At 35.0% G+C, this 15,152-nt stretch overlaps 8 protein-coding genes across 8 annotated transcripts; 3 read left to right on the top strand and 5 right to left on the bottom strand. All coding sequences in view use genetic code 12, as the record gives it.

Annotated features, from left to right (window-relative positions):
- Nucleotides 1–741: 741 nt before the first annotated feature.
- Nucleotides 742–951, top strand: PVL30_001874 (uncharacterized protein; the record flags this gene model as incomplete). The annotated part of the gene is made up of 1 exon (XM_061119263.1): nt 742–951. One exon carries the CDS (start codon nt 742–744, stop codon nt 949–951), a length of 210 nt encoding a protein of 69 aa, XP_060975246.1.
- A 299-nt stretch (nt 952–1,250) lies between these two features.
- On the bottom strand, nt 1,251–2,372 carry PVL30_001873 (uncharacterized protein; the record flags this gene model as incomplete). The annotated part of the gene is made up of 1 exon (XM_001527026.2): nt 1,251–2,372. One exon carries the CDS (start codon nt 2,370–2,372, stop codon nt 1,251–1,253), a length of 1,122 nt encoding a protein of 373 aa, XP_001527076.2.
- An 802-nt stretch (nt 2,373–3,174) lies between these two features.
- PVL30_001872 (uncharacterized protein) lies at nt 3,175–4,185 on the bottom strand (the record flags this gene model as incomplete). The annotated part of the gene is made up of 1 exon (XM_001527025.1): nt 3,175–4,185. One exon carries the CDS (start codon nt 4,183–4,185, stop codon nt 3,175–3,177), a length of 1,011 nt encoding a protein of 336 aa, XP_001527075.2.
- Nucleotides 4,186–5,094: 909 nt separating this feature from the next.
- Nucleotides 5,095–6,129, bottom strand: PVL30_001871 (uncharacterized protein; the record flags this gene model as incomplete). Its single annotated transcript, XM_001527024.2, has 1 exon — nt 5,095–6,129. One exon carries the CDS (start codon nt 6,127–6,129, stop codon nt 5,095–5,097), a length of 1,035 nt encoding a protein of 344 aa, XP_001527074.2.
- A 480-nt stretch (nt 6,130–6,609) lies between these two features.
- On the bottom strand, nt 6,610–7,626 carry GRP2_3 (Glycine-rich RNA-binding protein 2, mitochondrial; the record flags this gene model as incomplete). The annotated part of the gene is made up of 1 exon (XM_001527023.2): nt 6,610–7,626. The coding sequence occupies one exon, from the start codon at nt 7,624–7,626 to the stop codon at nt 6,610–6,612; it is 1,017 nt and encodes a 338-aa protein (XP_001527073.1).
- Nucleotides 7,627–8,866: 1,240 nt separating this feature from the next.
- Nucleotides 8,867–9,883, bottom strand: GRP2_1 (Glycine-rich RNA-binding protein 2, mitochondrial; the record flags this gene model as incomplete). Its single annotated transcript, XM_001527022.2, has 1 exon — nt 8,867–9,883. The coding sequence occupies one exon, from the start codon at nt 9,881–9,883 to the stop codon at nt 8,867–8,869; it is 1,017 nt and encodes a 338-aa protein (XP_001527072.2).
- Nucleotides 9,884–12,416: 2,533 nt separating this feature from the next.
- SYM1_3 (Protein required for ethanol metabolism) lies at nt 12,417–13,157 on the top strand (the record flags this gene model as incomplete). The annotated part of the gene is made up of 1 exon (XM_001527021.2): nt 12,417–13,157. One exon carries the CDS (start codon nt 12,417–12,419, stop codon nt 13,155–13,157), a length of 741 nt encoding a protein of 246 aa, XP_001527071.1.
- Nucleotides 13,158–13,726: 569 nt separating this feature from the next.
- Nucleotides 13,727–14,248, top strand: SYM1_1 (Protein required for ethanol metabolism; the record flags this gene model as incomplete). The annotated part of the gene is made up of 1 exon (XM_001527020.2): nt 13,727–14,248. The coding sequence occupies one exon, from the start codon at nt 13,727–13,729 to the stop codon at nt 14,246–14,248; it is 522 nt and encodes a 173-aa protein (XP_001527070.2).
- Between the last annotated feature and the right edge of the window lie 904 nt (nt 14,249–15,152).

Raw genomic sequence — 15,152 nt, 5'->3', positions numbered from 1 at the left:
GCAGAATTTCACTGTCTTGACAGAATTGATTAAACCACAAACAATATATGTATATATTCTTTTCACTTTTTCTTCTTCTTCTCTCTTATTTCTTTCTTTTTCCCTAAATTTCCAACATAGATTGATTGTCGTGTCCGATAGTCGACCGCTTGGAGTTAGCTGATAACTCAAGTAGTGGTAAGGAAAACAATTTGAAATTCGATGTACACGTCAACATTAGTTGTGAATAATATTAATAATAATAATAAGTCTCTCACGACGTGGCACAGAGACCAAAACAATACAGAGAAAGAGAGTGTGTGATAGAGAGTCTGTGTTTGTGTAGGAAGGAGAGTTTCAGGTGCAAAGAATTATACGTAAGGTTGCATCTTACCTTTAATTTAAACTTGAAATTTTGAAGAACAATAGAAACATAAAAAAAAGTCGTTTCCCGGGTTCCAAATAAGGATCATACCAACAACGACGACGATGACGACAACAACAACAACTGCTATAACAAGAACAACAGTATCAGTGGCGACGATTACTACAACGACAAAATCTGCATTTATTATGCTTCTTGTTAAGATATAAATACTCGACCAAATTTCTCTTTATCTTTCGTCTCGTAACCTTTTTCCATTTCCTCTTTCTTTTCTCCTTCTCCTTTTCCTTCTCCTTTTCCTTCTCCTTTCTTCTCTTTTCTTATATCTTGATCAATTGATAACACAAGAACAACAAGAACAAATTGCAATTTTAACAATGGAAGGATTATTAAATAAAGGAAAGGAACTTTACGACCAAGGTAAAATCACCAACGAAGACGCTACTGACGCTTTCAAGCAATTTTCCAAAGGTGGTGACTTCAAGACCAACGCTCAAGCTGCTTACAAAGACTACCAAGAAAACCACAAGGATGACAGCAAGAAAAGTGACGACAAGAAGGATGAAAAGTCAGAGGAGAAGAAATAAATGTGCTATTTTGTTGTTGGATTTTGGTCAACCAAAACATAATGGACTTTTTCACAGTTATCTAGCTATGAAACTAGTTTAGTAGCTTTTTATGAGAAATAAAAGAAAGAAAATAAATAAATGATAATTTTTTTGATGCCTATATTAGTCTTTTTTTGTTTTGTTTTGCTTTGTTTTGATACTTTCCATTTGTATGATTGGAAACTTTCCCAAAAACAAAATTGAAAAATAACAAGGAGTAAAACAAACCCAAAAACAGGATTATAAACTAAACATTTTATTGACTATATGCTTTACTCTCAATACGAGTATTCCAGAAGAACCTGTTTTAATATTTCGGGATACCATCTCTTTGCCACATCCTGATGGGACTTGATTCTATTTCTAAACACAGCATATCCCACGGGCTCTTTACTTACATCAGGCTTAAACTGAAACCCCATATCTACTGCCCAGTCCTTAATCCTCTTGTCTCTTTCTTCCCTGAGCCTCAATATGTCATCTGGAATATTTTGAACTGCGCTTTTGGAGCTGTCCAAGTCGATAGTTTGGAAAAATGGGACCGAGATTCTTGTTCCACTTCCCGGTTTTGGAATTAAAACACGATGGATCGTAGCTTTACAAACACCTTGTGTGATGGCTTCCAAAGTTTGCCCATTATTTACCACCAAATGATTTGGAATATTTGGTACTGGGATCCATTTACCTTGGAAGTTTTGCACTTCTAACGAATCCTGATGGTCTGTAGCCTGGTAGATATAAGTGATTAAATCTGAATCACGATGTGGCCCAACACCTTGGCCAGTTGTGGGCGTGTCCTTCAATGCAACTGACGTGGCATTTGTCAAGCTAGTGCTATCAGGATATGCAATCAATTTCATCTTGCACTGTTGATTAGGCTTAAAATAGTCATTCAAGGCTTCGCCTTGGAGTCCAATCGATTCAAGCACCAAATATCTAAACGTTGTGCTCAAGGCAGTCATCTTTGCAATATAATTTTCAACCACTTGACGGAAATTTGGGATTGCAGCTTCATCGGGCCAAAGATTGGGTCCTTCAATATTCTTGTAGATGGGTTCTCCCTCCTTTGGTGCTGGTAATTCTGTGCCCAAGTCAATCTGTTCCCTCCAGTCTGTGTGCGAAGCAGTGATTTCATTGGCGAGCCTAGTGTATCCTAAAAAATGAGGAGAGTTGATCATTTCGATTTTTAATTTGATTTCATCGGGCAACGCAAAAAACAGTTCTGATTGTTCCTTAATAGCTACAAGTTCTTCCCTTGTAGGCCCTATTGACTCGTAATTTTTTAAAAGCAAAAACCCCACATTTATCATTGCATTGCGTAGCTTGCTCAAGAATTGAGGCTTGGTTTCTGCATTGAATGCATCATTGAGATCAAGAATAGGAATATCCTGGAAAGACATTATCAGTATACCTTAACTACTAAAAACACCTGAAATGATTAGAATTGAAACTTTTTTTTGTCCTTTACTCTTTTCCCTTTTTTCCTTTTTACTTTGCTATCCTTATTTTGTATTATTTTTCTACCATCTATCTGTAGATTCGATATTGATCATTCGATTAATTTTTTTAAAAATTGGTGTCTATTTTTTTTTATTCTATTTTCTGCGTTTATCATAAGGAATGACAAAATTGTCAATTTGCATAGTAAGGATGTAAAAGATGCTCGAGCCACAGTTTTTTTTTTGTCTTTTTGTATATAATTATTGTGGTGTATTCTATTCTCTGAAATGTACCATGAATTAACAAACCTGGTTTTATTAGAGGTAGAAAAGAAAAATTGATTGGTGCAGGAAGATGGAAGTTGCAAGATGGAAAATGGAAAAAGAGGCTAGCAATGAACTTGTCTTCACATACATTTATGTATTACGTTCTTCTTCTCAGAAACGAAAAAAAAAAAACAAGAAGAGGAAGAAATCAGAAATCAGAAACGTCAATAGTTTCTTTCATCTACTAATTGTCATCTGCCAAAGCATTAAGCAATAAATTTGCAGAATAAGAGATTGTCACTTTATTTGCTTGAAGTGATTAAATTTAAGTACAATGGAAAGTTTCAAAATCAAAATTTAACTTTTATATATAAAACATATTGGTTCTACTCAAAGCACTCATTGCATTTAGAAAGTTTCTTCTTTCCTTTTCTTTTCTTCGTCGTTGTCGTCATAGTCGTCATTCTTTTTGTTTCTCCTCCTCCTCTTCGTTCATTTACTTGGCTTCCACAATTTGTTGCACAGAATCAACAATTGACTTTTCCAATGGGATATACTCGAATCCCAAAAGCTCTCTTGACTTTGTATCATCCAATGGCGGAGCATTCTTCAATTGCTCATCACTCTTCTCCTTATTTCCTTTTGGGACAGAAAGTTGTGGGAAATGTTCGTTGATAACGTAAGCAATCAACTCATTAGTCCAGAACCCAGTCTTCAACAATACTCTCTTGTTGTTGAATTTCTCAGGGTGTTGGAATGCAAGCAAATGTGCTTTTGTAACGTCTCTCACGTCAGTAAATGGGTTAGCACCTGCTGGAAGTTTGTCATCAGGTTTCAGCTTCAAAATCTTGTTTATTTCCTCACTTGAAAAGTTCAACTGACTTTTGTCCTTAACTTCATAAGCTTGGGGACCGAAAACATATGTTGGATGGATTGTGGCAACTGAGAATTGTGGTTTTTCTTGCTTGACAAAATTCCAAACTTCATGCTCTGCCAAAGTTTTTGATGCTGGGTATCCGTACTCATCAGGATTCTTCAATGTGTCCTCGCGAGTCACTTGATTAAAAGACTCTTCATTGATAACACTTACTGATCCGGGTGCAGCTACGGAATTAAACATTGTGACAACAGAAGAAGTAACCACAACGTTCTTGACATTCTTACCATGTGCCTTGATAGCCAACAATGCATTTTTGGTTCCTTCAACTGCTGGGTTCAAAAGTTCCTTTTCAACATCTGTGGTCTTGATAACAACGGGTGATGCTGTGTGAAGAAAAACGGAAACTTCAGGGTTATCAATCAATGCCTTGTCAAAAGCACCTTCTTTAATAATGTCGGGAACGACAACATACTTGAACTTGTCTGATTGAGCCAATTGCTTCAAGTCTTCACCTTTGGCTTCGGATCTTACTGATCCAATCACATTGTAGCCTTCTGCAAGCAATTGTTTAACAATGTGTTGGGCAATAAAGCCTGTGGCACCAGAGACAAAGACAGTTTGTGACATATTTTTCTTTCTTTTCTTGAGCAAGTAGATTGAACAGATGTTTGAAAAAAAGTAATTTCAATTATTATTTTCCTTATACTGCTCCAAACAAACTTTGGAATTGCCCTTTTTGGAGCACCATGAACCCATATTTATACACCACAATGAAACTATACTCTTTACATCAACATGTTTACTTGTGTAGCACAAATTCCAACATTAAAGTGCGTTTTTCACAATAAACATTGAAAATGCAATTAGTAAGCACATCCAAACTTCATAAAGATTAGTTATGCGTCAGATACTAAGTATGAGGAAAAATTTAAGTGGGTGAGTGAGTAAGTCGGTGCGTCTGTGTGTGGGGGGTGGACGTTAAAAGGTGAGGGATAAGCGCACAATCTTTGTGTTTTGTGTCAACATCTGTGCCGGCATAATGTAATTCATTATTTTTTGTTAATACTCTTCTTCAATTCTCAACAACAAACATATTCTTCTCACCAACATCTTATCAAACTTCAATGAATTTACAATTTAAAGCAGGCTAGATAGCTAGTCCTTTCGGAGGAAACTTTTCTTCTTCATGTCAGGACCAGCAATCACGCCTATTTACAATTGCAAATGTAATCAGAAAAATTTCGCAACCTTTTTATTTTTTTTTTTTTGGTTTTGACCATGTTTTTTATTTTCTGGCAAATCAGCATTTATTTAAACAGATTCAACTCAATTCTATATCTACTCACTTCATCCAAAAGAAAGAAAGACCAATTGTCGAGTATAAAAAGAGAACAAAAAATATTAAATAAAATCTGGAGCGTAAACGGAGAGCAAACAAAAAAAAGGAACGAAACAGTAAAGACTTTTCATCAAACTACTCAAGGTTAACTAGTCTAAATAAAATCACGAAAACTACAAGTTGTACTTGCAAAATTATCAATCCACCTCATCGTTTAGTATTTGACCAACTGAGTCATCCACGGATTGTTTTAAGCCAATAAAATCAAACCCTAATATTGCTCTTGTCTTTTCATTATGCCATCTGTCCAACCTTGGTGAATATTTCTTTGCATCTTCTGGATTACCCTTTGGTAAAATTTGGTCCAATGTGTCAAAGTCTTCTCTGATAATGTTCATAACCTCTTGATTATTATACTTTCCAGAAATTAAAATTAATCTTTCACCTTGCGCCTCCTGGGTTTCAAAAGCCTTGATGTGAGCCTTGGCCACATCTCGTACGTCAACGTACATACCTTCACCACTGGGGACCTTATCGTCCGGCTTCAATTTCAACAACTTGTTGATTGCCTCAGCGGAATAGTTCAACTCTTTTCGGTTATTGATGGGGAATGCTTGAGGACCAAATACCATACCAGGACATATAGTAGCCACAGTGAATTGAGGCTTTTCCTTCTTTACGAAATCCCAAACACATTTCTCGGCAAATGTTTTTGCACCGTTGTAGCCCAGTTGAGGATCTTTTAATGCTTTCTCCCAAGTAATTGGATTCCATGCTTTTTCATCAAATATGACATCAGGTCCCAACTCAACTCCCCAAGTACCAACAGCAGAAATTGATGACGTCACTACAACCCGCTTGATGTTTTTGCCGTATTTCTTGATTGCGTTTAATGCATTTGTAGTACCTTCCACTGCAGGATCAAGTAAGTCCTTTTTGACATCTTTAACGTTGAATTGCACTGGTGATGCTGTATGCAAGAAAACATTTATAGAGTCTGCATACTGTTGCAAGGCCTTGTCGAATGCACCCTTGGCTGCTATATCTTTGACAACAACAAAAGAAAAATCTTTTGTTGGAATATTGATGCTTTCCAAACTAGACTTTAATGTTTGACCTTTCTCTTCAGAACGGACTGAGCCAATCACTCTATAATTTGCTTTAAGGAGTTGTTTGACAAGATGCAGTGCAATGTAGCCCGTGGCTCCAGAAACAAATACTGTTGTTGACATTGATATTGAATGTTGTTTTTGGTTCTTTTAAGAAATTGTGATTTTTCGAAATAGGAAAAGGAAAAGGAAAAGGAAAAGAAAAAGGGAAAGAAAAGAAAAGAGAAGGAAGAAGGAAATAAATCACTTGCTTTATGAAAGCAAAAATATTTGTATCATTTGAAAACAATTCATTTTCATACTGTTCTTCTTGCTGATTGCAAATTTCAATTTGTGCCGCTTTTGCTGATTGCGATTGCTTCGCGGGCAATATTTTCGGTAATCTAATGGAAAAGAGTAGAAGCCACAGATTATGTAATACAAGAGGCGGGGGGAGGGGGGAGGGGACGGGTAAAACAAAATATAAAGTAACCGCAGTTAAAGACAAAATTTCAAAAATAAAATAAAATAAAATAAAATAAAAACAAACAAGCAAACAAGCAAACAAGCAAGCAAGCAAGCAAACATTCCAAACTAAACTCTAATACATTATTCAAATACCTTCTAGTTCACGATTTGGGAAACAGTGTCGTCAACAGATTTTTCCAAGTCAATGAATTTGAAGCCCAAAATCTTCTTGGTCTTGTCATTGTTGATAATACTTTCAATCTTATCCCAGTCTGGCTTTTCCGATTCATTCAATGTAGGCAATTCGATTTGGCTAAAGTCCTTCTTAATAATATTTAAGATCTTTTCAGTTGTGACTGGGCCTGCTGCCAATAAAAGTCTTTGGCCTATAGCGTCTTCTTTTTGGAATGCAACAATGTGAGCTTTAGCAACATCTCTGACATCAATAAAGTATCCTGTAACTTGTTGTGGCTGCGAATGATCTTTTCCCGCTTTCAAAATACCATTGATAAGTTCATTGGAGGTGTTTAATGCTGACTTGTCCTTGACCTCAAATGTTTGTGGGCCCAACACATAGGTTGGGTTGACCACAGAGACACCCCATTTAGGTTTATTAGTTTCAACATACTTCCAAACAATCTGCTCTGCGAGTTTTTTGGAACCGATATATCCATTGAAAGGGTCTCTCAACGATTGTTCTTTAGTGATTGGGTTCCATGAACTTTCGTCAACAGTTTTACCAGGAGTTGCCAAATCTGCAAAACCAGTAATAGCTGCATACGAAGAAGTAACAACAACTCTTTCAACATTCTTACCGTATTCTTTGATGGCATTTAGAGCGTTGGTGGTACCTTCTTCTGCTGGCTTCAACAATTCTTTCTCAACATCTTGGACATTAAAATGGAATGGTGAAGCAGTGTGCAAAAAGACAGTAACCTCTGGATGCGCCTTCAAAGCTTCATCAAAAGCACCTTTAGCAGCAATATCTTTAACGATTTCGTATGAAAAATTCTCAGCCTTCAATCCAGCATTGGCAAGTAATGACTTGAGATGTTCACCTTTCTCAGAGCTTCTCACTGAACCGATAACCTTGTAATTATCTTCAAGCAATTGCTTTACAATGTGTTGAGCAATGAATCCAGTAGCTCCTGAAACAAATACAGTTGTGGACATATTTTTTTTTTTGATTTAGTGTTTATTAGTTATTTAATCTTTTGTGAAGGTAATTGTTGTGATAATGATGTTGTTAATTTTTCTCTTTTCTATAGATATTGAAAATAAGAATAGTTGATGAGAAACATTTTGTCTATGCCATGGCTGAGCATTTATATACTTTTTTTTTTTGATGTAAGGATTGGTGCCACATTTTTTTAGTTTATTGTTCAAAGGATTCTCTCAATTTTTTCTTGATTGCTATAATATTTACAGTTTACAATAAGCCACAACTAGAATGGGATAGTTAGAAGCGAACATAGTTGTCGATTGGTTGCTCTTCGGAAACTTTCTTCTTTAGGAATGCGCGGTTATTTTCTATTTCTTCGCCGAGTTTCCATTCATGCAAGAGAACAAGCAATACCAACACTATTAGAATTTAAGGTGCATAACATATGTCATTGATGATTGTAACCAATGACTTCATCATTTCCTAATGGTTTATTTCCAAAGGGTTCCTTGTCGGATATATGATTTTACCCGATCCGATAAGTTTGAGCAAATAACATTTCACATCAAAGTGTGAAATTTAAGTAAAACTAACAATATTTTAGGAACCAGAACTCTGGTAGACTAATAAAAAGAACCAACGACCATTGTTATTTTAATCTGAAGTTGTTTCTTTGAGTTTCTGATTTATGTGAAATCTGTGTTTTTCTTTTGTTTTGCGTTTTTTCTTTTCTTTTCTTTTCTTTTCTTTTCTTTTCTGCTTAGTGCTGCTTGGCATTGGCCCATTAACGTTTATTTGTTTTTCGACTAATTTTTTTAAAGTTGTTTTGAGGAATGAAATAAGTTTCACGGTTCCTGTGTTTGATTCGAGCTGGTTATTCTTGTTGATTATTAAAAAAAAAGATAACCAACAACTATTAAAAAATGTATCAACTTCAACGAGAATTTGTATGCAACGAGTTTTTTGTTCAATTGAGATAATTATTTTAGCTCGACTGTTTTCTAATTCTTGTTTGCATGTCTACTAATTCAAAAGAACAAGCACATGGAGGCAAAAATAAGAAAAAAATAAACCCATAACCTTCCTCTTGACCAATTCTTCGTTATAACAAAAAATCTTACAACAGGCACTGAATGAAGAAGATAATATGAGTCAAAGAGAAGCAAGCAAAGACCATAATAATTTATTGGAAAAAAAAATGGGGAATAACAAATCTAGTTAAATATGAATTCTAAACACAATCTATAAATTTTAATTTAAAATTTGCGAAACAGTATCATCAATACTCTTTTTCAAATCAATGAATTTGAAGCCCAAAATCTTCTTGGTCTTGTCATTATTTATGATACTCTCGGTTTTATCAAAATCAACCTTTTTAGATTCATCCAAGGTTGGCAATTTCACTTGACTGAAATCCTGTTCAATAATGTTGTAAATATCTTTAGAAATGAAAGAACCAGCTGACAACAAGAGTCTTTCACCTTTAGCATCTTCCTTTTGGAATGCAACAATGTGGGCTTTAGCAACATCTCTGACATCAATAAAGTAACCAGCTACTTGCATTGGTTGTGAGTTGTCCTGGCCCGCTTTCAAAATACCATTGATAACTTCATTGGAGGTGTTTAATGCTGACTTGTCCTTGACCTCAAATGCTTGTGGTCCAAAGACGTACACTGGATTAATCACAGAGACGCCCCATTTGGGTTTATTAGTTTCAACATACTTCCAAACAATTTGCTCTGCGAGTTTTTTGGAACCAACGTAACCGTTAAACGCGTCTCTTAATGATTGTTCTTTAGTGATTGGGTTCCATGAACTTTCGTCAACAGTTTTACCAGGAGTTGCCAAATCTGCAAAACCAGTAATAGCTGCATACGAAGAAGTAACAACAACTCTTTCAACATTCTTACCGTATTCTTTGATGGCATTGAGAGCGTTGGTGGTACCTTCTTCTGCTGGCTTCAACAATTCTTTCTCAACATCTTGGACATTAAAATGGAATGGTGAAGCAGTGTGCAAAAAGACAGTAACCTCTGGATGCGCCTTCAAAGCTTCATCAAAAGCACCTTTAGCAGCAATATCTTTAACGATTTCGTATGAAAAATTCTCAGCCTTCAATCCAGCATTGGCAAGTAATGACTTGAGATGTTCACCTTTCTCAGAGCTTCTCACTGAACCGATAACCTTGTAATTATCTTCAAGCAATTGCTTTACAATGTGTTGAGCAATGAATCCAGTAGCTCCTGAAACAAATACAGTTGTGGACATATTTTTTTTTTTGATTTAGTGTTTATTAGTTATTTAATCTTTTGTAAAGGTAAAGTGTAGAATAAATACCAACACGAGGTGAAAAAGAATTTGATGAGCAGGAAAAAGACTTATATTTATACATTTTTTATTTTGAAAGTCTTTCTCTGATTTACTCTGTATTAAGTGCCACAGGTGAAATAGTTTCGAATTGGTTAAGTTGAAGTCTGTGTTGAGTAGTGTCAACATCAGCGCTGAACTTTCAATAGAAATGCGAGCATTGTCGATTGATTGCTTTTCGGAAACTTTCCTATTTAAGGTTCCTGTTTGCATTTTATTCGCCGAGCTTCTATGCTCACAGTAATAAGAATATTAAATGAAAAAAAAAAAAAAAAAATTGAAAAAAAAAGAAAAGAATAGAAACGAAATCGAAAACGAAAATTAGGAGAGAGGAAAAATAGAAACATTCATTTTTTAAGGACTCGGAAAGAGTGCTCAATAATTGACTGAATCTCTTTTCCGGGTTCCGATGTGAGGATTTATCCGAGACCTAATAGTTTCTTCAATATATCGAACTGACTAGTTTTTTAAAAGCTTCCATAACCATAGCCTTCAAGTTGCCACAACATCTAAAAAAAATATAAACAGTGCAGTCTTCTTTGCTGATAAAACAATGCACAATCGACAAGGCATCACGATTGGTAGCTTTGTAGATATTGATAACTTTTATTTGATACAGAATCTTGGTCTAGTCCATGTTTATGAACCGTTAATCGTTAATCGTTCTTATTTTTGATCCTACAAATAATGTTTAGTAGTTGGAGACGTCAACACTTTTATCAATTTTAGCCAAAAAAAATAAAAGAAGAAAGAAAAAAAGAAATTTGTGGGGGCTCACCTATTGCACGCTTTCCTCCCCTCCCCCCCCCCCCCCACCCACGACACACGACGTCATCCATGGCAATGCTCTTTACTTCTCTCCCGTTTTCCTCTACCATCATTGCTACTACAAGCACATTACCATTATACCGATCTTATTTGATTAAGAGTTGAAAAATTGTCAAAAAACTGTTCTATTTGAGTTTCGGAAGTTACTATAAGGAACCCTTGTTGTTGATTCAACCGAGTTTGCTTTCCCAGTTTTGGCCCCGCAAAATGAAATCGCACTTAACACAAGCAACAATAGGAGTATGCTTTTAATCGTCTCTTCTTGCTATTTATACACACCGCTTTCGCTTCCGCCTTCTTTCTAACCGTATTCTTTTCCATGGGAGTTTAACCGTATTTTTCCTTATTGTTCTTTTTCTTTTACATATATATATATATATATATATATATATTTCCAAACAACTAGTCAATTAAACTTGACAGCTATCTCTCATGACTTGAAAATATGTCCTGATCACAAATTGGGTAAAAACCCGAACTTTTTCTGCACAAGTGCTTGTTTGTTGTTTTTTAAATACATTAAATTTGAAAAAGAAAAAAAAGAAATTAAATTAAATTAAATCAAATTGAATTGGAGAAGAAAACTGGCACTCCAAAGAATTCACAATATATCACACCTACTTGTTACGAAATACAATGATGGAAATGATAATTGTGTACAGAAGGGTCTCCACATACCGATCAATCCAAGAGAGTAATTAATTGTTATTCCACTCTTGATGAATCAACATAGGAAGAGAGGAAGAAAACAAAAATTCGGCTGATTTACAAACCAATTTGTGTGTGTGTGTTTGTGTGTGTTCTTTTTCAATTTACCAAAAAAAAAAACATATACCTTTCACTTAATATAACGTAAAAGAATCACCTACGATGAGGCGATAGTTGATATAAAGTTTTGGTAGAGGTAATATTTTCATGCTTGTCTTCCATGCTGCTAACCACTATGTATTGACTTCTTAACACTGACAATATTTACATTCTACATTTGTTTGAAAAAACACAGCATCTCAAACATAAAATATATTTGTTCCTTTATTCAAACTCACCATTCCAAAGATAAAAACAGTAAACTTTTCATGTACAATCACAGCTATTCTCTAGTGCATAAAGTATATGTAAAAATACTCAATAAATGAACATGGAAAAAGACGGAATATGAAAACAAAAAAAACCAGAAAAAACAACAACAACAACAACAACAGCAACAACCAAACGAGATAGTGTGAGAAAGAAAAAAAAATTAAAAAAAGAAATTTTTATGGTGAAATTTTTTTTTTTTCTTCCTTTTTTTTTTATATTTTTGCATTTATACCCCGAAGCGATATCGGACTCGAACCGATTTCAACCACAACACTACGACCAACGACATTTTGTTTTCTGTTGTTATTTCAACCAAAAAAAAAACAACGGCCCTTAAGGTTAATACATTTGTTTATCTGTTTGTCTTTCTTTATATTTTCGGGGGGAAGAGAAAAATAAAAAAATAACAAAACAGTTCTTAGCACCACGAGTAGAGTAGGAGACATCTCACTCATTTCGAAACTTGCACTTTTCCAGGGCCTTTTATGTGAAAGATTCTCTTCATTTCTCAGATTCAAAACGCTAAATGCCCACTATATTTCACAGATACAATGATTTACTAAAACGACACCCGTTCCCCACCAACATGGTGACCACAGGTTTATTCTTTGGTATGGGAGATATTATAGCACAAACTTTGTTTCCTCATAAAAGTCTAGAAACAGAAGTTGTTGATGAAGCAAATGGCATTACTCGTGAAATAGAAGTAGTAGCCACATATAATCCAGACAGGACATTGCGGGCCATGATTTATGGTTCTATTTTTTTTGCACCAATTAGCGTAATGTGGCATGGAAAAACATTGCCCAAAATTAAGAATCCATTTGTTAACCAAACAAAGAGACAAACATGGCAAAATCAGCCAAAATTCCACAAGAGACTCCATTTCTATGATTCTGTGTTTAGACTAGGCATTGATCAGTTGATATTCCCCGCATTAGTTTGGATTCCACTTTACAATACTGTAATGGTTATGTTGGCTAGGCACGATGATCCATTCACTGTGGTGAAGAACAAGTTGGAGAATAACTGGTGGAATGTTTTGCGTGCCAACTGGACCGTATGGCCAGGATTTCAATTGTTTAACTTGTATTTTATTCCCGTGCATCTTAGAATCGTGTGTGCTAATGTGTGGGCAACTGGTTGGAATGCATTTCTAAGTTTTGTCCATAATGCAAAGGGGCATGGAAAGGGAAGTGGGAAAAGATTGGAGGAGTTGGTGGATATTGAAGACGAAGACCAGGAATTCTTTATGATCTATGACTAGTAATGGAAACAACAGTAAATTATATATGTCAATTAATAAATAATGAAATAAGGAAAAAAAAATAGACAAAAAAATAGACAAACAAACAAATAGACAAAAAAAAAACAGACAAAAAAGAAACAAAGTAATGTAATAGGCAAGAAAGCTCCAATTGTTTAAGTTCCAAAGAACTCTTCAATACCAAAAAAAAAAAACGGAAGCTTTATTAGGGTGTGGTGGAGAAAGAAGAGGATAAGTTGGTAGAATTTGCTATTACTTATAAACATTATGGATTGCGTAAGACAGCATAAGGGAGTAAGCATATGGTAGCACTATCTGACTTGCTGTGTTAGTGATGACAATAGTGACGACAATAATGACGACTCTGTCAACTTTAAAAAGCTCTAAAGAAAGTACGTATTCTCATCTCCCTCTCTTTAAACATTCATATATATATATATCTATTATATCCACACAGGTTTCTCTTACTTCACTTTTATACTTTGTTGTTTTCGAGATTGAAAAAAAAAATGAGAAGGTTGTTTGAGAAATACAATGCATTGCTACTTCGTAGACCGCTCCTTACAAATATGATCAGCACCGGTTTCCTTCTTGGTGCGGGAGATTGTTTAGCACAAAACCTTTTCCCACAATTACCCAACCAACCATATGACTACATAAGAACACTACGAGCTGTGTTTTACGGAGGTGTGATATTTGCACCTATTGGGGATAAGTGGTACAAGATTCTCAACACGAGGATTGCGTGGCGTGGAAATGGAGCTTTAGGTAGAAGTGGAAAATTGAGTGAAAAAACATTGTCCACATTGCTTCGGGTAGCAGTCGACCAATTATTCTTTGCTCCAATTATAGGTATACCCTTGTACTATTCGACAATGACAGTCTTGGAGAATAAACAGCCGTATTGGGACAATATTATGGACAAGTTCTATACTAGTTATTGGCCAACCTTGAGGAGCAATTGGCTTGTGTGGCCGGTTTTTCAATGGTTTAATTTTTACTTGATCCCAGTACACTTTAGATTGTTAGCAGTAAATTTAATAAGTATAGGATGGAATACTTATTTGAGCTATGTGATGCATAATACCTAACAAAAGCCAAAAAAATTAAAATTAAAAATAAAAATGAAAAAGAAGATAAACACAACAAAACAAAAGTAAAGAGACACTTGTTATATAACCAAAGTGGCAGTTCACGTGTAAAGCTGACAATGCCTTTAACACGACATGATGAATTCAAAAACTTTCTTTTTATTTGCCATTTTGTTTTTTTTTTTTTCTATTTTTGCAAGTGATCAGCCAGCTCTTAGCAAGAATTGGAATAAACTCTTTCTATTATATTGTTTCAGCAAAGGCAGAAGGTAATGTCGTGTGCGCGAGGATAAAATATCTCCAGTTTTCTTTTTTTTTTTTTTTTTTTTTGCCCTTTTATTTTTTCCTTGTCGCTTGGAATTGGAAAGTCAAATGAAGTCATAGCCAGACTGAGGGGTACGAGAGTGTATACGTCAACTTTTGTTGTATAAATGAACGCATATTTATATGGAGCTTTAGAAAACATCTGTAATTTCCCATTTTTACCAAGTCAAATCCATTTACAGTGCAGACCAAACTAACTTAGTAAGGATCATCATTTGTCTCGTAGCAAATGATAGCAAAGGTCACTTTGTTTTTCCTCAATCTAAACATCACTTTTTTGTTTCTTCTTTTAATTTTGTATCTATCGAGTTTTATTTTTAAATTTGTCTGTGATTTATTATTTATTATTTATTTTTTATTTTTTAATTTTTATTTTCTTCCTTCAACGAAATTTCAACATTCTGGATAAACAGTGCGTACTGGTGGTGACAGGAATAAAATACACACACTCACACACACACTTATACTTACACTTATACTTACACTTAAACCCACACACCCATCCACAAACTAACACACTTCACTAAGGGAGAAGCCAACACTTATACCAACAGCTGCTATTATTTCCTTTCTATTTCCC

The sequence above is a fragment of the Lodderomyces elongisporus genome, chromosome 2 (genome assembly GCF_030384665.1).
Source record: "Lodderomyces elongisporus chromosome 2, complete sequence".
In the NCBI taxonomy this organism is placed as follows: domain Eukaryota; kingdom Fungi; phylum Ascomycota; class Pichiomycetes; order Serinales; family Debaryomycetaceae; genus Lodderomyces; species Lodderomyces elongisporus.
The sequence above is the reverse complement of the archived record's forward strand: the minus strand, read 5'-3'. Positions and strand labels throughout refer to the sequence as shown.